At 37.9% G+C, this 27501-nt stretch overlaps 1 protein-coding gene across 3 annotated transcripts in view; it reads right to left on the minus strand.

The window, feature by feature from the left end:
* Window positions 1–367: 367 nt before the first annotated feature.
* KCNK2 (potassium two pore domain channel subfamily K member 2) overlaps window positions 368–27501 on the minus strand; it is a 106859-nt gene continuing 79725 nt past the window's right edge. For all 3 annotated transcript variants that reach the window (XM_032989539.2, XM_042789854.1, XM_042789855.1), the window contains exons 6-8: window positions 26728–26914; window positions 17649–17788; window positions 368–2535 (exon numbers count right to left, since the gene is read on the minus strand). In XM_032989539.2, coding sequence (XP_032845430.1) covers window positions 2218–2535; window positions 17649–17788; window positions 26728–26914 — 645 coding nt within the window. In that variant the 3' untranslated portion in view covers window positions 368–2217. The remainder of the gene's footprint in view (window positions 2536–17648; window positions 17789–26727; window positions 26915–27501) is intronic.

Consider the following 27501-nt stretch of genomic DNA (forward strand, 5'->3'; position numbering starts at 1 on the left):
AGAAGGTTACCAGCAACCACAGGAGAACTGGCAGGACAGCAGGTCAGAGCCCCACGCACCTCCCTCGGTGCAAAGACGGAGCAGCTGCCATCAGCTCTGTACCACACAACAGGAAGAACTGCAGCCTGCCAAGCGTTTGAAACAAAAGAGCAAGAAACACAACTTAAAGTACAGCAACCAAAGAGTATTATTTTTAATATCAATAAATAAGTTTCTGTGCTGAGCAAGCCAAGCCTTTACTGCTAAACCAGCTTAAATTAAAGCAGGTGGCAAACTGGTATACTCTGTAACCAATGAAAGCACAAAAATCAGCTTCACAAATTATTTCTTAGCATTCCAGTTGTAGCAAGCAGGAGATTCAGAAAAGTTATTTTAATTAAAAACTTTATTTTTCATTACAATTCACAGTTTATACATGGCAAGATGAACCCTTGCCATGTGGACATTCAGAACACTGTGCTGGGGAGACAAGGGTCTTTGTTATAAGAGCATTGCTCAGTGGTGCTGTGTCATGGAACTTCCTTAGTTTTAAAAGCATACTTTCTGTAAATGTTAATTGACTGATATTTACACTGAATCAGTTGAATTTACATATTAACTTATATTTATTAGAAAACAAGCGAAGCATCCAAAAAACATTAACATTCATGTCTTGCATGTTATCTAATGGTCAGAGATGCTGTAAGATTTGCCACTTGAATCATGCCCAATCAGCAAAGTCCCATTCTTTAATTTACACGGAGCCTAAATGATTCTTTAAGGCCTGTTCTATTCATTTTATGTACAGCCAGGTTACAATAGACTAACATAAGAAAAAAATGCAAAATTATCCATTCCATCCTGCATTTCTTCTGAATCTCATGTACAACTATAAGCAAAACAGAAAATACAAAATCGAAGTTAATGTGTTTTCTTAAAACCAATAAAGAAAACCCATAGTCTGGTTTAGAACTGCTGCTCTTCAGCCTATCCTGTCTGAACAATCATCGGTATTCAGATTGTGCTATTTATCAGCTCTTCTTCATGCCTGCACTTATATTCCGAGCCATCTCTATTTGAAATGTAGAAAGTCACAGTGATACCAGTTTCAATTGCATTCCCACGTTAGTCACATCTCAGGCACAGGCAGCCACGGTACAGTGTGACATTCAGGAAAGCACTCCAGCAGGATTCCTGGGTGAAATATCATATGGCGTCTGGTGTGACTTAAAGAGGAAGTCAAGAATCCTTTCCATAGAGCAAATATCTGGCAGGAGGTTTACGCTTACTTTAAAAAATCGCTGTATTTTTCTGCATTGTTTTCTGGATGTGGTTATCAGAATACAGTAATTAAAAACCTCTCCTGCCTCTCCTCAAAAATAGTAATTTTTATTTGCTCTTGTCATCTACCAAATAACTTAGTGATAGATAAGCTGTAGATTTTTTTGGTACATCTGACGCAGAGAAAAACAACTGCTGAACACTGCTTGAAAAAATAAAGCCCAAAGTGGGTCTGCAAATTCTACAAGTCAGTGTGAACAAGTATCAGCTGGACCTGAGTAAAACAAAATGCTTCTGGGGGACATGTTTGCAACTTCTGAAACTGCAGTGCCTTTAAATTTAGAGCTAAGAACATCATTGGATGACTGTTGAGTTTTGGCATTAATTCATGCTGGTTGGTATCTTCACGACAGACACCTTTAAAACACCATCAAATGAAATACACTTCTCATGCAAAACAACAAACAAACAAAAACCGTACAGGAACTGTAGAGGTTCTGGTTTTTCAAAAGATAAGGCACTGACAAAAATTTCTTAGGTAAAAGGCTGCATAAGAATTTCTTGCCATTTACAAGTGTGTTGTAGTCCAGAAATGGTCCATTCCTAGGCTCAGTAAGATAGACCCTGAAATTTTAAGGACTGATCCCTCAAAGCTACATTGTTACCATAAACAAGTGTGATTCATTCTTGAGGCCATATGGCACATTAGGAGATGTGAAAAACAGTCTGGGCAGATAAAGGCAGAAGACGTTGCTTGTTCCAGCATCTTTCGATAACAGAAGTGCCACTCATCTTTGTGTCTTAAGAGATGCGATGCTAACTCTGGACTGTAGTTTCTGTGGAACTCATGCACACATATAAAATGCTATTAGCATTGATCATTGACAGGGTGGAGAAAAAAGGTGTGTGGCTAGTCTAAGCCTAGAGCTTCTCAAGGACTAGGATCCAAAGTCATGGCTACTTAATGTTTTCAATAACAGCTATCTCTTCTGCTGCACAGTGTGGTGTCAAACCATTCATGTAAATGCTGTCTGTCTTTGTTAGAGCTGGCAAGATGTCCTTCTCACTGGTGAGATGGTTGACTGACAAGGTTCTCTTGCAGGGAGTCAGGTCTTGATTGTGGTTGACGGCGAGTTCTGCAGAGAGCTTTCTTTTGATAGACGTAGCCCGCTGGAACTTGTCATAGATCTCCACACTCAGGCGTCTTCGAGTTTCTTTGAACTCTGCGGTGACATTGGCTGTCCACTCTGCAGCATGGGCTCTAAATTCCCCTACCTGTGGCAAAAAAAAAAAAAAAAAAAAAAAAAGAGAGAAACACATAAGGAAGAATTACAGGGCTGAGGACCTTAGACCTTAGACATGGTTTAGGCTCAAGAGCCCAGTGACAGAGTAATGTGGCTTTGGGCTGGCAAAGAGCTGCTGCTGCCGTCAGCTTTCTCATGCCACAGACTCACCCTTTTATTGATAGCAACTAAACGAGAAGTGTCACCCTAGTAAGATTTAACAACAATTCCAAAAACACAATAAAAATATTTTCTGCTAAAAGTTTCTTCTTTAATTATAGGCAGTCAGCAGTAGAGGGAAGCTGCAGAGCCCTGACAGCTGAACAGTACCCAGCTGGTCAGGGGGATGCTGAAATCCCAGCAATCCAGGCTGTGTTATGTATTGTTACTAGGGTGCAGGGTTATTTATGAGCACTTTTATTGTCTCTGGAAAGATCCCTGGGAGACTTGGCAAAGAATTTTCTAAATTTAGACAGAAAAGCTTTTTAAAAGGAAAACGTCAGCTGCTCGTGTTCCCTCTTTTCTGTACTTGCTCAAACGTGGCACCAATACAGCAACAGTTTCAGTCATGTCAGCAACACGTCCGCTTCCCACCTGGACTCTGTGGAAGTGCCATACTGCCGAGCAGCATGAAGACAATCGTGGAGTGGGACTGCAGGAGCGGTTACCGATCCCACTCGAGGGCAGTGCAGCCTGCCAGCCGCCACACACAGCTGCCGCGCAATGACCGTACCGCTGGAGGCGGGTGTTTCCCTGCTATGCACAGCTCTCCAGGCAGATTGGCTGCAAGGCGCTAGTTGGTACCATCGCTACCATTTCATGGATGTCTGTAGATCCCTGCTGCCCACTCAGTTCCTGTGCTCTAACTCATATATCCTTATATATTGACAGACTTTTGGGCAAAGGCTGATCCACTTTCACTAGGCGCCAGCATCATTTTTACTCCTTAAGATTTCTTTCCACCATTCCAGTGTTTCAGTAACAGGAAAGCTGGAGCATCCCATGAGCCCCATAGAGATGAGGAGGGGGAAGAAGGCAGCTGCTGGCACAGAATCCCAAATTATTTTTATTCTTCCTCACATATGGCACGAAGTAGACTGAGCCAGTCTAGGTAATCTAGCCACCCAGATAATAGTCTGAGGTTAACTATGGCCTTGTAATTTATAAGGTATTCTTATTTTTGCTCTTGTATTTCAATCAAACGACTGTTATAATATTAAATAAGTTATATAGGTAATTAAAGGAGGCACCTTTTGAGGAGATTATCTCATTATAACTGCAAATAAAATGGATTGTTTCTCTTTAAATCTCTGCTTTGTAGGCAGTTTAATAGTTGGAAGGTACAGCACAGGGAAGACAGACTGCTGATAAATATAACACCAAAGCATTTCAGAAGAATTAACCCACTTAAATAAATTAGTCTAATTGGTACTGTTCAGTCCAGAATTTCAATCATTGGCAAGCAAGCTCAGACTTGGTGAGCACAGAAATAAATTAAAAAAAAAAAAAAAAAAATTAACACAGAGAAATACAGGGGGTAAGCCATCAGAGGAAAGTGGCCACAGGCTTAGTCATGCTTTGCAGTACGGTGGAAAACAGGAATATAATGAAAGTAAAAAATAATCAGCTCACCCAGGAGTGACAGGGTTTCAGGAAAACTTTCCCCCTCCAGAAACAAAACAAAAAGATCTCTTTACCCAGGGGTCGTTTTATTACATTTGTCTCGGCTTCAGTGAATTACACAGATGACTAATGTAGACCCATTATGTATATTTTCTAAAACAAGGATTATTATCTGTAATACACAGAGGACTCACCCAGCTGAATGATTATTAGTATTTAAATTGTGCAATTAGGATCAGACACAGTGCACTTCAGATCTGAAAATAATGAAATCTGTAATGCTGAAACATTTCAGCTGCTACAATATTTTTATTTGTAGCAAACAAGTAATAAAAATATGATAAGCAATATCAGTGCACACCCCAGGGCATCTTTGTCCTTCTCTGAAGCTTTACTAAAGGCAGGCTGCTCAGGTTCTGGAGCACACTTTCTGTCCCGAGGAGCAAAGAGCAAGTATACAGGTTCCTATTTTACCCTCCACATTTGTACCCCTCACCAGCTTCACAAGCATTTTCCAGACGAGTTATCTTGCTGGTCTTGATAACATCAAGGGATGTTATCAGACTGGTAGCTTTAAAATTGTGTCTTGGTAACCTAATGGAATTTACAAGCATCTTGAACTGTCTCCCCATATGCTTTTTAACCTTCCTTTTACTAGTAGGTTCAGTTCCCAGTTCTCTCATGTTTTCCCATGAAAAAACAGCTGGCCATGCCTCTGATGAAGGCAAGTCTATGTAACCCCTAGGACAAACTCAGAATTCCCTTGCCAGCTCAACTCACCACATGCGGGTGATGGACCCGTCTTGCACAGGGCAAGCTGCTACATTTAAACTCTTGTGCGTGTAAGTTATTCAGAATTTTAAAACTGTAGTAGTTAGGATATCTGACGACTAAATTCTAATTAGATTTCTTTTGGAATGCAAGTGTATGCAGCCTTCTGAAGAACATCATTGAATATGCCTTTGGACATGGGCTCATGTTCCAGTTTAGGTAATGTGGAACACAGAACTGAGTCCACCATGTTCATGTGCCCATAGATCAGAGCTGTGATGCTGCTTGGCACAATTTCAGTTTTACTTTAAAATCACAAAAATAAAAAAAATGAAAAATGCCGTGCTATTTCTAAGCAGATTTGAAATGCATTAGTAGTAAAACAGAGGTAATTGGCACAGCATGAGAAACCAGAAGTTCAGTGATGTGTGAACTATGCATGCCACAAATTACTGCTTTCAGCCCCTAGCTTTTGTGTGAACTGAAATGCACTCCAAAAAAATGTTATCTCTTCAGAATAAAACCCTTAATTCCATAACAGTTATGGACTCAAGCACAAAAGGTTATAGAAAAACAAATGTGCAGGTTTTAACTACCAGTGTACATAAGCAACTTGCTCTTATAATTTGATTCCTCCTTTATCCATAGGGACATTTCTGTATATGTTCAGGTTCTTTCGGTCCTTAGGGTATGACATTTTATCATACTTTGTAACAGCTCCTCCTCATCAGGGGGCTGACAGCCACAAAACGTCTTATGCAAAGTGATTGAAATGCCAGTTGCCTATGCTGCTCAAAAAACCCAATCTTAACATACCTACCTACTGTAACAATTGTTTACATTTCTCCAATTCTCTTGCCTCATTACAGCACACAGCTCTGTAGACTCTGCAGCTGTCATAGTTGGGGGCAATGTGACACAAGGACGAGGCCTCTTAGTCACAGAAATTATTGACAACTAAGTACTTTACATAAGGCTGAATGACACAAAATATTTCAAAAGTAATAGGAAAAACATGTCACAGTGATAACACCTGACTCAGCCATACAATAAGCATTGCTAATCTGGTGATGCTGCTCACTCCTAACCTTCTGGGAATAGAAATGCCACTAGTAATGAGGATACAGTCCCTAGCCCAGCTCCAGGATTGACTTCTTCCACATCAAAATCCAAATTAGACTGCAAGGTGTTAGTCATATTTCACAAGGAATATGAACTCTAACTTACCAACATTGTACTTTGAACATCAACAGCTAGTCAGTTCATTAGGTATTTATGAAGCAGTACCCTATTGCCTTACAAGTCCAGGGAAGACAGGTCTCAATGACAAATTCTCAAGAAATATGGTAATGGTAACACAACTAAATATTCCACACAGTACACTTCACCACAAAAAAAATAGATACTCTTCTACCAGCACAGGCTACCTGGCCTCCAGCAACTGCTGCAGGTGGGCCTGGATATCCCATACATTCTGCATCATACCTGACAGCCCCATGGGGATATCAAATACCATGGGTCATATCTAGTAGCATCCCTAAATATCTACGTCAAGGTGTCTCTGTCTACCCGTGGTGGAAATGTCACATTTTCTCTATTAGAATATAGTGAGGAATAGCCTCTGAACAGTTTTGAAGTGTGTCTACTCATTCCTATTAAAGCCACTTTTGATTTTTGGGTGGTTTGTCTGTTTGTAACTATACACCAAAAAAAAAAAAAAAACAACAAAAAACCTGAATGAACTTCTGAATAACAAAACTGTTCAAGCTGTGCACATACGTTATCACCAATATCACTTAGTGACAGACATACTGAATTTAACAGAACTGGAAAAAAAAACATGGATATTAAGCAACCATTCCTTCACCTACTCCTGACAAAACCCAAAACCCCAAACTCATCTAAATTAATAATGATCTAAAACTGGCTCTCAACCAATATCACTGGTGAGACCAAAATTCTCTATTCATTTTCATCGCCACCACGTTTTAACTTTCTCACTATCTAGCTGAGCTCTGTGCTTGGATAGAGGCCAATAGCACAACCCAGAATGGAAGTATGTCCAAGGGGATGCTACTGTTAAAAGAAAACAAAACAAAACAAAACAAACCCCAAAACAGCATTTGGAGATACTTAAGCATCTGCTTCACTCTTCAGTACATTTACTCTAATTCCTTATACTTGTCAGGTGTTTGGGGATCTTTCTGGACACTCTGCTCACAACAGATAGCCAAATAATTATATAAACAAAACTGCCCACCGTGCAGGAAGACCACTCATCCTATTAAGTGTGGTCTGGACAGCACAAGCCACGTAGCCTTAACCTTTGTGTGAGTAATCTGTACTTTGAGTTAAGCCACATCTGTGGTCTAACAGAAAAAAGCCACAAGCCTAATTAAGGATGTCCTTAAATAGACCAAAATGACTACACACTTGTTTAACTTAACTTTGCCTTAGTTTTGCTCATCTCAGGGAGATTCTTGAAAATCCCCAAGATTAAAATATAAACGGTTAATCTACTTCCACTTACAAAGTGAGAAGAAAGATATCCTGCTTGGATAGAACTCAGATATATGACATGAAAGTTATGATATACTTGGGAGGAGCTAAACTATTAAGTACCGAATAAGAAAAAAATTAGCATCATATATGCTATACAAGAAAATGGAAATATATATTTCTAAATAACGTGTGTAGCTTTTACTTTCATAGCTGTACTTTATGTTGTTTCCCTTTGATATACAGGGCTCGTATGTTTTATGATGGCTATGTTACTGCAAGCCAAAAAAGTGAATTAAAGAGTAAGCAGATAAGTTGCAGATACACATCTGACTGCATTTTTGGAAAAAAAAAAAAGTGTTTTTCCTTATAGATATTCTTAACACTCTCTATGCTCCTCAGTATATAATTTCTAACATTTATCTCTAATGCATTCTCCAAAGTTTTGCAGCTTCATTTTTCCGCTCCGATGTACTTTTTCCGTTACTTAAAACTAACACATCTAATTAACCTCTCCATGATATACTACTCGGAGACAAAACTAGAAAGAGCATGTACATGTCACATTATCCAGACAGCAGAGTAAAGTACAAAACATTTTGTCTTAGCTTTCAAGAATCTCACCCAGCATTCGCAAGAATTACTCTAAATCCCACTTCAAAATCAAAATTGAAAAAAAATGTAGGTACATAGAAGCTTGATGGGTTTAACAATGCAGCTGCTGGGTGGGTTGATTCCCTGCGTGGGTAGGAGAGTTTGTCTCTCTGCCATCTCACTTTCCTGCAGTTCTAGGCAACCACAAACTGCCTCTTCCCACCTCAGCTACTGCTGGCCACAAATTTATGTTAAACTACATAATTTTCTATAGGCTAGAGAAGACTGGAGTGCATAAGAGAAAAAGACAAGTTTCACAGACGTTTTAATTGAAGCCTGTACATTTCCTGTACATTAAGGGAATTTCATTTATAGTCCAACTAAATAAATTCCCATCCCAATTATCTGGCTTTCAGTATTTCTGTAGTTATAGCATTATTAGTAAGTACCCAAACCCCACTGTGCTGTAATCTGTGGGCAGGCATTTACAAGAAGACTGTGCTCTACTTGTCTTCAAAAGTAACAGAAAACAGTAGCAATATGCAACACAGGAATACCACAGGCACCAGTGAGATACCTATGCTGAGCTTTCCCAGGTGGTTAACCATCTTAATTTTAATCTTTTATTCCTTCGTTCTGTCAGGACCTCAGATCTGTAGCTGAGAACTCTTCTACACCAGGTGTTTAAGCTTCCAGTCTTTATTTTCAAAGTGAATGGCACAAATGAAGCAGTAAGTGATCTCTTCTTTGGTTCCCCTGACTGGTATACATGACCCTCTGCTTCAGGCAAATATTAGAGGGAAAAAGATTCTATTTTGTGAAATTGCCATCTTCTGGAGTAACATTTAAATTACAGACCGTTATGTTTTTGTAACCATGGTGGTCAGAAATGTTTTGGGAACAATGCTCTCCCACTGGAAATTGGATTATTCAGTCCTGTAGGAAGTAATGTTTGTGAGTTCATTCTGGTGAGCAATGATTGTTTGGTTTCACCCACATAACTTCCATGAGCACATCTGATGCCTTGGATGAAATAAACCACATTCTCCAATGAGAATGCAGAGAGCCCATGAATTTTGATTATTTTTTTGTTGAAGAACACCTACGGTGGCAGCTGTGGGAATATGTTTTGTGGAAATGTGACAGATGGCAGATGCAAAAATGGCCCTTTTGCTCTATCGTGGTCTGATTCAACAAAATAAAAACAGGTAGCCTATAAAAAATGTCTACAAAACCAGAACCAGATATACTAAGTCACCATACTTACTGTTTTATCTCTTTTTTTCCAGAAATATGAACACTCCTATGGTAGGTACCTCACCAGAATTATTATTGAATATTGCCCATCAGACACTTCTTTGCATAGAGCTGAATGTGTGTGTATCTCAATACTGTACACAAGTTATTGGCCTGATTATCTCAGTCCCTAATGTTCTGCTTTATTAACAACTTCCAAAGATAAAAACCAATGCTGACATTTTCCTGTCAAAATCAGCTGTTCTATTTAGTTGTTTCATCTCCCTCAGAGAGCCATCCAACCCCTCTTTCAACCTGATGGGAATGAACGACATCTACCTGAATTAACCTCAAGAAACTATTTAGGTTTCCATAAAGTTCTAGCAGCTGAGCCTAAGGTGATTGAGGAGAACAGCATGTATTATGTCTGCACTATACAGCCAGTGACTTTGTTGCAGCCAGAAATAGCAACATTTTAAGAATTATACTAGAAGGATAATGAAACCCAAGCTACAGGCAGTTGAAAGACTGTCTCAGCTTTCTCCCACAGGAAAGAGAATGACTTTCAAACTCACAGGACTTTAGCTTAAAAAGGTATGCTAAAGAAAACAAAAAAAGGACTTTTAATTTTGTCTCGGTACTCAGTAAGGAATGGCTATTGTATCTACATGGTCAAGTCCCAGTAAAAACTGTTTATTTCTTAACTTTCTAATGTCAATATCTGCAGTGATATTTGTGACATAATAAAGCTCCACTTTGGTTGTTCAACACTAGTATTACAACGGACTCATCCCTTGTAAAAGAAAGTATTCTATGGTGTCTTCAGTCCATTTTATCCATGACTGCAACGCAGTTTCCTCGCTGTCAACATAGCTTGAAAATGCAAGGATATCCTGCTGAACTGGCTTTGTCTGAGAACTCATCCACAAGACAGCTATCAAATACCTACACAGTATTACCAATATGTTTTGGCCTCTTTTCCTAACAACATCCAAGCACTGAGATTAGCTTAAAGTTTTCAGGAATGTTAATCATGAAGATGTGGGCTGAGCAGATTCCAGGTTAAATATCACTCTGAATAGAGTTAAACCACAGATATATTTGTCACAGTAACCTAAAGGATTAACTACATCTTGTCTCCAAAAGATCAAGACTTCCTAATGTAAACCGTGATAATGTACATTCAGGGAATCTTCATGGGCAATTAACTCCAAGAAATGCCACCACTATAACTGGGCGCTCTAGTCAATTTCTGTTATTAGGCAGCATAAGTCACTTGCTCCCCTTTTATATTTGCAAATTTAATAGCTCTTGCCCTCACTGCCTGGTGGCACACAGCTGGCACTGGAGGCATTTCCACCTCCTGCGAGCCATGCAGCCGGCGTGGAGAGGCGAGGGGGAGCACGGTGGGAGGGCAGGGCCAGGCGCCGGCAGTGCCCCCCTGCCCTCAGCCCGCACAGCCTGCCGTGCTGCTCAGGGAAGTGTATTTTGGCAGCGTGTCTCTTGTAATCAGCAACACACCAGCATCACTTTGGGACCTGGCACCTAGTGTGTAACAACAAAACAGCTGTCTCTAAAAGGCTTTAATACACCCAGCTAAAAGGCATGATACTATAACCGATATAAACGGCACCAAAATGATAACAGTGTGAACGTTACCTGTGTGTGTGTGTGTTTTGAATCTGAAGTTAAGCAGACATCAGATGTCCAAAGTACACAAAGCTATGAGGAAAGACATCTCAAAAAAAAGTGTCAAACTATCAGCAGATTAGTTTTCCTGGGACTCTCAGAACAACATGTTCTTTCATATTCATTATTGCACATAGTACTACTGTGTACTTGTAAAAGAATGATCGATACAGAAACTCAGTATTACAGACTGTTGCTAGGGTAGGACCAAGAACACCACTGGGATGACTTATAATCTCTCGAGAAGGGAAGAAATCAAATTGCATTCAAAACCAGGTCAGCCATTTCTATCTTCTCACACCAATATCACTACATATATCAGACTCAGAAGTTATGGAGGGACTGTGCTCCCATCTTTTTTGGGTTGTGTTTGTTTTTTTGGTTTTGTTTTTTTTTTTTTGTCCTGTTGATAGTCAAATTTGACCAGAGACTCATGGCTATATTTACTGTAGAAAGATTTTATATTTTTCCCTATCTCAGAAGTTATTAGAAAAAATCACCTTTTGGAATGTGGATATTGTTTCTTAAATACACTTTTCTGTACATCTTGGATGGACTGGAAAAAAGTTTTAATGCTAGGCAAACTTCTCTTCAGACCACTCTTCTGCCATTTCAGTAGCTCTCTGCATTCTTTCTGAAGTTTAGAACACAGATCTAGATGCTGTTTTACAGTAATATAATTTCTAATAACATCTGCAGCAGTATCACCAACTACCTACAGAAATTCAATGATTCGCTGCTTGCGCATCCTAAAATTGTGTCACCTCTGTTAATCATTGTCTTGCGAAAGGGCTTCACATGCAGTTGCTTTCACACCATGACTGTCTCACAAATATTTCTGATTCAGTGCTTTCTAGGAACAGAATTCCATCAAGTGAGTCTGTCTTACCCTGAACTTGTGGATATACAGTTCTTAAAACTACTGTAATTGTTATATTTTTTGTAAGAAAATGAAAACCCCGGTCACTTGTTTTCTTCAACAAGAGCCAATCCATCTCACTTAAAACAATGCACAATGGATCGGCAATTGGCTCACACCTTGTAAAAAGCCTCTGATCACCAGGTTGAAGAATTATTCTTAAGTGAACAGATTTTGGTTTTGAAAACAGCAAGAGCCAAGTTAAGAGCTCACTGCCACTGAAAGAACTTCTCCTTCCTCCTCCTTGGCCACACACCCTCACTGAACAGCCTCTGAGTCCTGTCTGACTAGTATGCCTGTTCAACTCATGAAAACTTGCAAGACTTTCTCAAATGAGTCCAGTCTTTTTTTCATCTTTTCATACATAAAGCCTACATTTAGGTTCCCTCCTTGGGGGAGAAGAGAGATGCGATGAAGTTCTCTCTAGGCTGGGACCCTTATACTGGGTAAGCACCTTTAGCCTGTAGCTAATAAAATGAAGACAATAAATATTGTAATGAGTACAATAATTTCCATGGCATCATAATGAAAAGCCTAATTCTGTTGACAGACACAAGTGACAGCTTGTTTCCAGCAAAAATGTATACCCAACCAAGTCATTTGGGCTATAAATTTTAAAGTCCTGTTTTTAAATTTAAGTGCTTATGTCCCTTGGCCTCACGATATTTTCTTCAAGCTCTAGTCCAGATTCCATTCAGGTCAATGAAGATGGGATTCATCTCTAGTGTAGACATCAATATCTGGCCTAGCACCACCTATCATCACTGGTGCCACAAAGATTAAACTGAATGTTGATTCAGATGAGTCAAATTTGTTTAATTTGTTTACAAATATTAACTTTGTAAATAAAGTTTTATTTTATTTTTATTTACTTTTTTAAATTTGTTTATAAGATATCAACTGCCTTTTAAATTTCCACAAGTAGTAAATGTGCTATTTCTCTTGAAATTTTAGGCTTGGTCTTTAAAGCTGGATCCATATTGTTCAATTCAAAGACAGTCAGCAGGGAAAATCACTTGTTCAAACTGAGCCAGTGCCTGACATGAGTCAGTCACCTGCAATCTTGATACACAGTGAAAAGAATGGGCTCTTCCAGGGTGAAATTCATCTCGTGGTAGATACCTTAAACAGCTCAAATGAACCATGCTAGAAACACTCATTTCCTTCCACTGACTATAAAGGGAACGTAGATGACTAGGTCAGATATTGATGTCTACACTGAAGATGAATCCCATCTTCATTGACTTGAATGGAATCTGGACTAGAGCTTAAAGAAAATATCATGAGGCCAAGGGACATAAGCACTTAATTTTAAAAACAAGAATTTGAAATTTATAGCCCAAATGACTAAAATTCTTGGTCGGGTATACATTTTTGCTGGAAACACTGAAATTCAGAAGCTGCTGCATACTGAAGAAAAACATGACAAGGAAAACCTGCTGAAATTTTACCTTTCAAAGAGAATAAAATCAGAAGTCTATAAAAGTGCTCTGAGTAATCAGAGTATAGAGAATAATGAAGAGGAGGGAGTTTAAGGCAAGCTAGTACAGCTGAAGCTGAACTTCAGAGACAGATCGCCTACTTAAGATTACAGCACACAGCATGTTCCAGTGACTTTGTGACACTTCATCTCTCTTACTGTATGAACTGCCTCTAGCAGCAGATCTATCCTTCTAAAACTCCCACTTCTGTCGCTACTTGTCTTTCACTTCCCTCCCCGTTTGATGCATTCAAAACTCTCAAGAGTATTTCAGGAGACAAAAGCTACCTGAGCAACTGCCAGACATTCTGGTTATCTGGATTTTAATATCAAAATAGGGCATTATTGCAGATCAGCACATATCTGACCAGATTATTTGGTCTCAGTCCCATCTGCACATGGCAAGTTTTCCCAGTAGTATCCTGAAAATATTAGATGTTTTATTTTGTTGAAACAGTGAAATGCATTACCACCAAAGTCTTATGTAAACTACTTTTAAGAACAATGCAGCTGCATTAAGAGAAATGTGTACAGGACTGTAGATAATAGGTGATATTCATTATTAGCATGCCCACCTTTTAGCATATGAGGGTTTCCTTTCACAATATACACCCTAAATATGCTATGAGAAACTAATTTTACTTTAAAGTACAGGAAAAGGCAAGAATATCATTGTGGCTGCCTAACAAGAGATATCAAATACCTCAGCTGATACTGATACATAGTTTTGATTTTTGAGGGGAAGTAGAAAGAGGGGTTTTTCAACACTTGCAACCCCTCTGTCTTCATCCTGGATTCTGGTACAGTTCACTAGACTTGGCTACTATCAGCCTTCAGTCTCAAACTGCTAAAACCAGAGCAACCGACCACTACTGAATGATCTGCTCCCTCCTGTATCTAAAACTTGGTAGGCTACTTATATTTTCCTCACAAAAGATATGATACAAATCATCCACTAATCTTGTTTACTTGTAGGTATTGATACCCATAGTGGGTAAGTGCCATGAAGGAAGATTATCAGTGTCTTATATTTCCTAGGAAATATATTAAACTGTTTCAGTTTTCAGAGTGCATTAACTGTGGTCCTATAGATTTTATCACAGCCTCTGCCCCTCAGCAGATTTCTGTTTATAACATCGTTTCTAATTTCAGAGGCTACCTTTAGGTATAATGAGGTATTTCCCCAAGGACTGATAGAATGTTTCCTTAATAGATGGTTAAAAAACATACTTAGTACTTGGATTTTCCATTGCACTCATTTCTACCATTTGAATTCCAGATAGGTTCCTCTGCTATAATCTCTATCTGTAGAAGCTGGAGCAGACCACTGTAAGTTTACATTTAACTGAAAAAACAGACAACACAAGAAATTCAAAGTCTCCTCTGGCTTCTACTGGCATAGAAGAGACTCGATGACTACATTTCCACTGAACTCCCTCAGCTTCTTCACTCAAATTTTCCTGGGCAAATAGTAAGTATAAGCTAAGAGTGGCAGTTTTTATCATAAAATGCTACCTGTAAAATGAATATTTGTACAACACATCTGTTCAAACACAGCCAATCCTATAACAAAACATTTATTATTTATTATGGCAATACATTTATATAACTTTCTTCCTACAAAGTATCATTACAATAGAATACAGAAATAACTTTTCATATTTTCTAACTAGCACATAACTTGCGTTATGTCATAATTCGTTTTTCAAACTGGTCTCTGTCAATTTTAAAACTGTAGCATTTTTAAATGACTAAAACATTTTCTTTCTGTTATGAATTCAGACACGCCTGACCAGTGGGTTAAGAAATGTGTGTGGGGGAGATTTCTGAATATCAGCGATGTGATTAATTGAAGAAACGGTATTAATTATGTTATGTCTGTCTTTAATCTAACCTAACACACACGAGAGACCTGTATACAGCAAAATCCTGAATACCTGCATTAGCCAAAAGAATTTGGCTATATCTGAAGAATGAGGTTTTCCTTTCTGTAGACAAAATGAATATGCTTGTTTAGGCTACAAAAGTCAGAAAGAATGGAAAGATGAAATAGAGCATACATTCCTGGTGCCTGAGAAAAGAGTTTGGCATAGCACTGTGGTTCATAGCCTGGCAAATAGTGTTCTACTGGATAAAAATAAGAATGTATTTAATGTGTAAGAGGAATCCATGAATTTGTTCAATTCATGTTTCTTTAAATCTTCTCCAAAGTGAGTCTGTATTTAAATAGCTTCAATATAAATCAAAACCAAGATATTATATTAACTCAAAGATTCTTAATATACTATCATCATTATAATAATATGGATTGAGACACACTAAAACAGATTAGACCCTCAGTGTGCTATGTAGTCAAGATAGCATCTTTTCCAAAGACATCACTGCCTGGATAAGAGAGAAGAGTATGAGAAAAGTGAGATTAAAGACCAGATTAATTCTAGATAGTGCAAAGAACTAAACTGTGTCATCAGTGTATGAGGCAATGCAGCAAAATCAAGCCTGAAGAAGGTATTTTTGCATAGTCCCAAGTCATTGTGCCTCAGTCATATCCTTTTTTTCAAGAATCCAGAAAGAAGTAACCCAGGGAAACTAAATGCATCTTATGAAATGCTCAAAGTTGAGAGCAGTTAGACACTAGGAGAGCGCAGAGGGAAACCACCACATGTACTTGCCCAGCTCTTTACTTCTTCCTAGTGCAGAGTGGAAAATGGGCTAGGCTGACCTAATTCTGAAGTTCAGAATAATGAAGAAAAACCATGCAGGTAAATGGCATTTGAAGTGATCTATTGGTTTCCCTGCAGCCAGTGTAAATCATGCAAGTTAGGTGTTAAAGATGTCCTCAATGCTTTTCCAGAAAACAAAACGGTGATCCTGCAAACTGTTAAACTTGCAAATGGGAATACTTGTGTGATACCTGCTGCTCTGTATCTGTGAAGGACACTAGCAAAGCTCGCTGTGTAAGGGAAGTTATAAATATCCTTTCAGATTTACAGCACAGGGGCAAAAGATACTCTTTAAATGAAACTGGACAAATAAATATTGTCCTCCACTTCAGACCTAAGTGTTTATGAAATGCCTGGTGGAAGTACACTTACAACAGACCTGTCACAATGCTGTCTCTAACTACATAGAGCTATAAGGATAGCAAGGGCAATGAAAAGAAGCTGTCCACCCCACCTGCCTCACACAGTGAGCTTCACCCTGCTCAAGCACCCAGCTCATCCTCCTGCCCACTGCCACCATCACTGCTGCCCTCTGGTCAGAAAGCCTCAGGGGCCCTGAGGGTCTGTCATGAGTGAAGGCATATAGGGGTAAGCTACCCTTCCCAGCAAGGTCTTTGGGAACTCAAGGATTGCCAGGATTACATCCAGGCACCGATGCCATGCCCTACAGCTAGGAAAACAATTTAAAACGATCTAAGTAGTAGGTCACTGCACAGTAACCAACATATTAATTCCACCAGAAAGAAATTAGAGTTTTTTATATTTGAGTAACGCAAATTAACTGATGTGTGCAGAGGAACTGAAGTTAAATTGGAGGGAAATAATATGTTGTTTAAAACAAAATTATTTTCCCAAACTTCTAGTAAAACCTGAACTGTGCTAGCTGCAATCAAAGGAAATTTTATTCATCCTCTAACATTTTCAAAACCAGGATACTTTCTTAAATGACAAAGTTTAACGTAAAACATTGTAGCATCATTGGAATAATAAATACACATTTACAAGTAAAATTATATTTGAACTGAAGGCAATGCACCTGACTACAAGTAACTAGGCATGCCACTGAAGATATTATGATAAAATACATCCATGCATATTTAAATAAGTCATTCCAATACCTTACATGATATGAAACATTTATTCTCTTACCACTATAAAATGATCAAAGATATCTTGAATATAACTATTTAGTGATTTAGTATTTTTCTTTGCATATCTGCATCTCATATAGAAACAAAGCAGAATGTCTTTTTCCTCAAAAATTAATGACTATATTCCTAGTCTAGAATAATCCTTTTAGAGAATTTTTTCCTCTGTCAGGTGCAGTTGTGCATATACACTTAATTTAATAGTACATTTAATCTAATTTTGTATGCAGCCATGTAAAAAAAAAAAATCACTGTGTTTGACTACACTGCTACAAAACTTGCTGCAGTTTGAGCTGCAGCATATACTTCACAGATAAACAGCTTTGACCTATGCCCCAAGAGCAAAAGCAGCTATAAACTCACCTGACTTCTAATCAAGATTTTTAAAAAGTAGTATTTCTTCTCCTTTAAAAATGTTCTTACCTCTTCCTTTGTCTTTTTTGATATGACTCTTAGCCAGTCTCCAATCATGCTGAGTACAGCTGCGAAATAAGCAAGCCCAACAAGGATCCAGAACCACACCACTGGCTTATAAAAATCTAGGTACTCAATATCTGATCCCCCTGAAAAACAATACAGTTAAAATTAAAGCAGACTGAATAGTTATACGTGCAAAACTGTTTTAAAATTAATTCTTTTCATGAAAAAAAACAAACAAACAAAAAAACCCCAAAACAGTTATCTTTCCTACAACTTCTTCTATATTCTTACCCATGTAAAAACCCATAGCAAAACATTTTGTTGAATTTGAACAGTGATCTAAATTCATCCACTCTTGAAAACAAGTTTGGAGTATGCAAGTTTTAGACAATGATTGCTAATCATTCATAATAATTAAAAAATGAACACAAACTGGTTCAACTTCTAATACATCATTATTTAAGGTAGAGTTCATTGAGGACAGCTTGAATAAAAGGACTTCCCATCTGCGCCAAATAACAATGCTGTACCAAATTTTAAGTATTGCTCTGGAATACATAACGTGTTCGCATCCTGAGAAATATGATTTTGCAGACTGAAACACATCTCAATACTTAAGTGAATCCTTTAGCCCTAGAGTAAAGAAGAATAGCACCTGCATTAAAAAGTGTCCCTGTTGGGTAGGCAAAATCTAAATTCATCCACTCTTGAAAACAAGTTTGGAGTATGCAAGTTTTAGACAATGATTGCTAATCATTCATAATAATTAAAAAATGAACACAAACTGGTTCAACTTCTAATACATCATTATTTAAGGTAGAGTTCATTGAGGACAGCTTGAATAAAAGGACTTCCCATCTGCGCCAAATAACAATGCTGTACCAAATTTTAAGTATTGCTCTGGAATACATAACGTGTTCGCATCCTGAGAAATATGATTTTGCAGACTGAAACACATCTCAATACTTAAGTGAATCCTTTAGCCCTAGAGTAAAGAAGAATAGCACCTGCATTAAAAAGTGTCCCTGTTGGGTAGGCAAACATTGTCTCCATTTTTCAGAGGAGGAAACCAGGGTGCAGGGACTTGATCTGAACTGATCATACTCAAAACAGGTGGATAAAACAGATGTCAGCTGAGGGCAGCTTTTTTAAATCCCATTGCTTTAAGCACCAGTCGCTTCCTTCCATCCAGTGCTAAAGTAAAAAAGGATAAATTTCAGAGATGTCTCTAATGGAGCTTTCAGGTAAAATACAGCTATAGAGAACAGATGCCTTATTTCCACATGTGAAAAAAAAAAAAAAAAAAGTTATGTTCATCCAGAGCTCCTGACAACACAAAATAACTCACATTTCACATCTTGCAGTACAATGAAACAGAAGTCTTAAATTTCCAATTCAGCTGTGTTACAACAACAACAAAAATATCAGGCTCCTACTTTGGGTTGCTGCAAGTAGAAGCTTGATGTGTGTATCTGCCCACAACTGAAGACACTCTACAGTAAAACCTTTTCAGGCACATTAGAGTAGTCTGTACGGGTACATAATGTGTTGCTTTAACAGCCAAAGGCAAATTGGACCCAAAATATCAAGCACCTGTTACAGTAACAAGATTAACTCATGAAGAGTAATGTTTTTTCCTAACTGTTATTATCTAATCATCACAGAGATTACATCCAAACAACAATGAAGTTTACTGATGACTATCTTTGTATGGAAGCCCTTATAGACAGAAATTGTGGTATTCTCATATTGATAAGACTTTTCATCAGTAGAATTTCCTTGAGCTGTAGTGGTTTACTCAACTATACAAGAGATGAATTCACATTGCAAAAATGGCCATACTTTGACACCTGCGCAGTCACAAGGAAGGCAGAAGACAGGGCTCTGTCTACAACAGAAGACAACCACCAAAGGGTTGAGTTTGTCACAGCCAAAGACAAACAAAGTATCAGAAATGAAGCAATTTGTTAGCATCATCCAGCTCAGTAAAACAGGATTTTAGTGACGACTCACCCAAAATTTGTTGTCATTCAAAAAAATGGTATCACCATGCCTTTTCTTTATCAGGAGCTTGTTCACCTCCTTCTCCAGCTATTCATTCAATGCACAAGTATCATGTAAAGCATCTACTCAGCTGGTTTCTAATTTTTGGTGTGTTAAGTTTATAAACAGAACCCAAAATTTAACTCTGCCAGTCTGCAGGGAGCATCGCCTTCACAGTTTATAACTAATTTGTTTACAGCAATGTTAATTACTGGGACAGCAGTTACTACACATTCATCGTCAATCAAGAGTTCTCTTTACTGTCTGACCAGGAGATGGCTCCATCTAGCCATGCCCAAAGGAGTTCGGCTTTCCTAAAGTTAGAAAGGGACAGTCAACAACCCTCTAGGAAAAGGCTTAACAGCTAAAGTCTTTATTAGTGGTTGAATTACTGAATTTGAAGGATTCACCAGGTGAGGTCTCATTTTAATGGAATACCAGAGAGAGACAGACATACCTAAAGACATTAGTCCCAAAATAACTGCTGTCTCCTGTGATGCTTAAACAGAGTACTATAATGCAGTTACTTGGGAGTGTCATTAAACAGGATTGCACTGGTAGGAAAGCATGATCAAGTCAACTGTACTGAATTGTAATGAAATTAATTAATTAATGATTTACAAGTCACATAAATGGCTATGAAAGTATTTGGGCATGAGTATGCATAGGTACATGTATTTATACTGAAGTATGGGATAATTAATCTAATGATTTTACTGGTAACATTGTTAAAAGCATATAAACATGATACATTTGCATGGATTTTTCATAGCATAATTTTTACTTAATAATGCTATCATGTTTACTTAGCAAAGCAGATTTTACATAGCCTTTTAGGAAGCAAAATGCTGATAAGGCAGAAGCTGAATTTTGTTGTTTGTTTGGTAAAAAATATTGTGGGCCAAGGGTCAAAATTTTTTCCAACCTTGTTTGGCCTCTACCTGAAATAGGTTACAACTACAATAAAGAATAAATATATCTCTCAACTGGAGTGTGCTTATTCTCTAACTAGAAGTCTCACTGCCATAATCTTTTACCAAGAACAGCCACAGTTTATTGCAGAGATGTTTTGTGGCAAATATTTGATCCAAAGTCCCTTGAAATCTGAGAAATCAAAGAGTTTTTTCCTTCATCTTCACAGGCTATTGTATTGCTACTTCCACCATCCTTACATCTGCCAAAGAAATTTTAAATTCTTTGGGATTTTCAACCCTTTGGAAGGAATAGGTTGTTTTATGGACCAAACATATATTCCTTACTGAGGTGACAAGCTCTGTATTTTAGTAAAGGGTGACACTGGAGAAGATTTCAGGGGTGCATTAGGACAGATTCTGGTTCTCAGGCAAGTGATCAGGCATTCAAATATATGTATTTTTTTATTTATATAAAACAAGTGCATTTTAAGTAAATAATTTCCTTCATTGTTGCCACTCTTTTCCCCATTCTTTATACTGCTAACTGACTTAAAATAGAAACATGCAATTATTTCTGTAGCACTGTCTTATTTTTGTTTGCATTTTTTGCTTCAAAAGTAGAAGCAGAGAATATAATGTGCTATTGGCTTTGAGTATCTTAATTCCATATCAGTACAAATTTCTGGGTTATTCAAAAGCTGGCCCTTCAAACCCAGAAGTGTCTATTATTTTTCATCAGCAGTACAAATTATTCTGCGTATAGAAATGTGATTAAATCCAAACACAGTCTTAACTGCAGAATAACCAGTAGCTGCCCATCATTTGTCGTGACTGGTACTTAATCTAGAAATGTCATTTGTCCCACTCCAAAGACATACAAAGGTTCAGCTCTGCACTTAGAAATGAATTACCTCTGAGAACTGCAAAATGGGACAGAGAAATGCTAGCTCATGCAGAGACATGGAAAAGCAGCTTGCTTGGGACATAACGTTGCACAGTCTGAGGGAGAGAACGTAAGTAAGCCATATGAGTTAGTTGATGCCATTCGGTTGAAAATGGAGAGCTACTTGAGAATACAAAGCACAGCTATAAAACACTCCTTACATGTCACCCTATATAGAAATTGAGCAGGACACAGCTCACTGACTTAAGCTTAAGTGGGCTGCATGGTTCACACCAGACAGCCCCTATTATGGATCTGAAGTCCTGAGGTGGCAAAGAGCACTTCCAAATGCTGAAAAAACACAAAGCCTCCAGGAGTGCACACCGCTCTCTTACGGGATGCTCAAAACATGCCTCTTGCTCAGCATAACAGCAGTTTCTTTTTGCCGGGTAAGTAATATCACATAGTGAGAGCAATTCAACTAGGCTGCTGTGACCACCAGGTGAAGCATCCCTGTTCAGTGACATTAAATGAGACTAAAATATCACAGTAATCTATAAACTGGGTCTCAGGCCAAGCAATACAGAGCACAGCCAGATATCTGGATTAGAGGCAATACACCAAATTTAATTAGACCAAAACAGTAAAGAAGTAATAAGCTAAAAATCAGAGCTCAAACAAGAGGGGGGGGGGGGGGGGGGAGAATGGGAGACACACAACAGAACAAACAAACAAAACCACAGAAGAGTTAACACACATTTTTAAAGTGACACTTGCAAAATTCTGTGATCTGTTGAATTGGATGGATTGCAGCATAACCTTATATCATCATCGTGTCCCGCTGTGAAACAGACTACTGATGTGCTATTTGTATTTCTGACTTCTACTTAATTCAGTTGAGTTTTGGACATCTCATCTACTTTAGATTTGAAACCTGTTAGATTAACTCCCTTAGAAATATTTGATTATACCTTCCAACCTGCATTGCTGTTAAAGGATTTATCTGCACAGATGAACAATATGTCATTTTATACATATATACACACACATACATCAGTGCTAACTTTAGTACCCAATAATATCTTTCATTACACTAAGAAAATGATTCATTTGACATGAAAGAGATCTTTTTCTCTTTCACATAATATTCATAATATTGGCTAGATTTTCTTCTGTCGTATTAAAGTCAATAGTTTCTCTTGAAAACAAGAAAAGGGGTGCTTGACTATGTCCTGATTTTCATAAGACCGTGCAGGCTGTAGTACAGTTTCTTCCTTCCCTTTTTTTTTTTTTTTTTTTTTGTGAAAAGGTACAACGCTAAGCTTCCTTTAAATACAAAAAAAAAAAACATTTATTTCCCTACAAAAATTTTTAAAAAATTCAACTCCTCCAAAAATTAGGCAAAAAAAAAAAAAAAAAAAAAAAATCAAACCATTTCCTAACATAGAGAAATGTTAAGTTTGCTTTTTTGGAATACTGTTCATAATCTTTCTTGAATATGCACTACAAGGGCTCTTCATCATTTCCCTCCTCACATGCACCTTGAGTGAGCAGATTTTGTTTGCCTTAAGGTTTCTCTTGATGGTAGAAACTGCAGCTGAAATTTCCATAGGGTCTAAATAGGAACCTAGATTCTGAGTACAAAAGGAAATGTTCTGGCATTCTAGTTTCTGGGAACAGAGTACTGTCTCCAGTACAAATGAGAAGAAACTTGTAGAAAAAAAATCTGGAGAACTCTACAAGAATTTCTAATATGACAACCTGCACTACAGCCTTAAACACCATTACATTCCTGAATCCCAAGTTCTTCTGTTGGCTCCCTTTTGGTACAGCTATTCAGAAACACTCCTTTATCTCCTAACAATTCTTTAGGGCTTTTCTTCAGCTCTTAGCTGCAGTGGTACCAGAAAGCAGCAAGTTCTATGTTGGTGAAAAATGACAGATATTTTAAGAAATGGTTTTTTTTAACCCCAATACACATTATCACAATCATGACATTTGTATGTAGGGCTTGCAAACTTATATTTTTCCCTCTGTGATGACAGTTCCCAGAAAAAAATTACCAGAATATTTGGAAGTCTTCAAATATTTAGGAATTTGGGATTTTTGAAGCAACTTCATGAGCCAAAGCTGACACAATCATGAAATATCCCATGGACTTCCAATATGCTACAGAATTTCCAATTTTATTTTTATTGCTAAATGAGTTCACTCCACTATAATTGCAAATTGGAGTGCTACTGCCCACCATGCTGCTTTAGATTTGTCTATAATCCTGAGTGGAAGAAGGTAATTTTCACTCCAAGTATTAAGAAACATGCCTTTCTGGACAGGAACAATCAGAAAAAAAAAAAAAATATAATGCCAGTGTGAATTTGTTTTCCAAGCGCATTGCCATCTAGGCACTAAATGGACTGAAACATCATTCTGCCTGCTGCATGCATCACCATGACAAACCAGAACCAAGAACACCATGCTCTAGAGCCACAATTTCAGATGCAATATCCATATTCTATCATGACAATGTCCCCTAGAGTCTTATACAGCATTACATGCTTTTATTATACATGCCTGTTTTGTCTCTGTTTATGGCACTCAGCTTTCCTAAACTTTAAGGAGAGCATTCTCGTTGAAGCCTACCACAAAAATGTCAACGGCCCTTAGTGTCTGCATAGTAGTTATGGCTTACCTAAAAGAAAAATAAGCAAACCAAAAAAAATCAAAGACAACTTACTAATTTGTTAGTGTGCAAAATATTCTGCATACTTCATCAAAATTTGTAAGGAAACCTAGACCTTAAAACAAATTTTGTCAGCTCTACTGAGAAGATGTAATGTCACCTTTCTTCAAATAGCTTAGTATCTATGCACACCGATGACCGTAAGCTTCTGCAATACAAAGCATAGCTGATGAATATCTTACCTGTTTTTCAGAATTTTTATTTAACTAGACAATTATGTACTGGAGTGATAAGAAAACAAATGGACCTTTTTGAAAAACGCTTCAAGTCATCTGCCATAAACTAAGTATGTTAGTCCACACAAAGATGACAATATTGTCAACTTAATCTCTGACAAAATACAGTCCAGTGGCAATGTTAACCTTCCAGTTATGAGAGAGTCATCTAACCCTGTTTCTCTTGAGCATCATCTCTGCAAGTATAAATCCAGTTCCCACATGCTGAAACTTTAAGTCAATAACATATTATAGTACATATACAAGTCTTGTGCATGTTACTCTAAAGGAAAATTCAACACTCATGACATTTTGGCATCATGCATTTACAGTGGACCTTTAAAATATATATATACACATACACATTTATATACATGAAGCAAACCATAAAAGGCCATAAGCTATGGAACAATGTAATTTAAAGACATTCTGTAGAAAGAGAAAGTGTTTTCTGGTAAAATTAAAAAACAGACATGATGTAGGAACAAATTATGATATCAAGTGGTCTACAAATAGGAAAATCCGTGGAAATTTGTAATGAGAGTAATGATGAATGCACTCAGTGTTCTAGTTAGAGCCAAGTGGGCCATTTCAGATAATGCTTTACAGCAAATATAACCGGGCCTTTATACACTACTATTTTTATTCCCTGACATAAACGTACCCCTCGGGAACTCAAAGTCTAAAACACCCAGACTCTTGGCTTGGCAACAGCATAAATTTTTTTATTTGGTGCTAGTTAGAATCTGACCAGAATCACAAATTCCTGAAGACAAAAAATGGAAATAAGAAAAACAGTATGAGAAAGATAAAAGGAAAGGAATAAATCAGTGAGATACATCCAAAAGAAATATGGAAACATCTCAAAAACCAGAGTAAGCATCCAAATAAATTTAATTTTCCATTTTACAGCCCACTTCTACAAATGATAAGAAACTTTGGCAACATCTTACATGGTCTTTGTTGTTTTTAAACAGCTTGCATAACTTAGTATCTTCAACAGTAGTTGAATTTCCCCCATTTTACAAAATTCATTTATGAATATGCCAAACAGTTCAGACACTTCAGAGGTCTCTGGGGCTTCACCAACCTGAAAAACTTTTGCAAGTGACAAGACTAATCACATTCCCACCACTGACGCAAACTTCAGGCAGACCTGCAAGTCACCTGGAGGAACTACCCAGCCTGAGACCCTCCCCTTGGTGCACTTGGACCCATACAAGAGCCATGGCTACAGATTGGACATGGAAAGAGCCCACACCACATGGATGTGTACTAGAAACACTTGCCTCCAGCAGAGTAGCTCACCGACAGCAGCCCAGCACTGCTGTCCTCCTCAGCTACCACCTCTGCCTCGCACTGATTTCATAGGTGAGACAGAAGCATCTCATGAAAGAGATGCTGGTGCATCATCAGGAGAAGCATGAGATCAGGCAGAAGAAAGCAAGTCAGACTCAGAGCACAAAGCTCTCAATTTCTAATCCTCACCTCAACACATCACTGACTTGGATCAACACACTTTCTCAGCACAGGCAACATATAACAACTGAGAAGAGGTCTAACATCTCTTAACATCTTTTCAGGAAAAAAAGTTGATGCAGAGAACTGGACCAAGGTTTTTTTAGCTCAGTTTGACAAAGTTACTTGCAACCATTCCAATCTGGGTTAATAGAGGCATAAAAATTGGACACATTATCTATGTGTTGTGCTAAACCTTCTCCTTAGATCACAAAACATGGATGGATAAATGCATACATAACAAAAGAAAGCAAGCACAGAAACAGGATCCAACAGCAAGAGAAACAGTCCGATGGCAGAAATAGAGCTCTGGGACAATATTTTGAAAGTAAGAAATGCACATAAAAATTATGTCATATAACTTCACAGGATGATACACTTTAAGCAACTCCAGCTGAAAATAAAATACATTCAGCAGACTAAAGTACTGTATTAATTATTGCACTTCACTCAATCTGTAAGAACAAAAAAAAAAAAATCTACCTAAAAATTAAGCAAATCATCTTTTAGCAGTACAGAAAAACAAGAAATGGAATATGCAGAGACAGGTACCATGCATTTCACTGTCCCACCTCCTATTGCTAGCCTGCCACATCATCCAAGATGAGGGTAGGCCCTCTCACACGCACTGACACAAGAATGATAAAAGGTAAAATTGGGAGAAGGGCACCACAACAGAGATGTGCCTGTCCCAAAATAATACAAAAAAAGCAGAACCTATATCACTGTGCAAAATATTATCAGATAAAGAGTTATGAGAAAATCTTACCTGCAACATAGTCACCAAATCCAATCGTAGTTAAAGTGATAACCACAAAGTAAATTGCATCTAGTGTGCTCCAGCCTTCTATGTGCTTGAATATAACTGCAGGAAGAGCAACAAACAGCACGCAGCCAAACAGTATGAATATTATTGTTGAAATTATGCGAATCTTTGTCTGACTCACATTCCATTTCTGGAAAGGGAAGGGGAAAGAGAGGAAACCCATCGTTAATAAAACTGCACCACTGTACAGTATGCACTACATTGCTCAAGAGGACAAGTGTATTATAATTCTCAAACAGGAAAGTCCAAGCAGGGATTTAGGCTTTAAAAAAAAAAAATCCTTTCAGAATACATAACTATCCTAGGAAACATTTCTCAGCAAGAGATGCAGAGCAGGGCTGGACTCTTCATTGTGGCCATGTTTGTGGTATGAGTGAGTGGCATGTGTTGTATTCATTAATATTAACAGCTGATTATGCTAAAGTTTTGAGTGTGGGCTAGATATTTGAGTGAGCTTCAAGTAGTTCTTGCACCTAAGATGTCTCTACTGTGCATCCACAAATAACGGAATAAAAAAGGTGAATTTTAACCATACAGTTCTCTCTAATCAAGTAACTGGCTATACACAACCCCAGAAAATGCAGCTGGAAGGCATGTGAGGAGATCACCTTTTCCAAACCTGCCCCAAGACAAAAGAAACCCCACCTAAGCCACTGCAGACACATTACTGGCCAGGCAACATGTGATCATGCTTAACTACTCTTGTCACCAGAAAGT

Source organism: Tyto alba, unplaced genomic scaffold (assembly GCF_018691265.1).
Source record: "Tyto alba isolate M040663 unplaced genomic scaffold, T.alba_DEE_v4.0 Super-Scaffold_16, whole genome shotgun sequence".
Classification (NCBI taxonomy): Eukaryota; Metazoa; Chordata; class Aves; order Strigiformes; family Tytonidae; genus Tyto; species Tyto alba.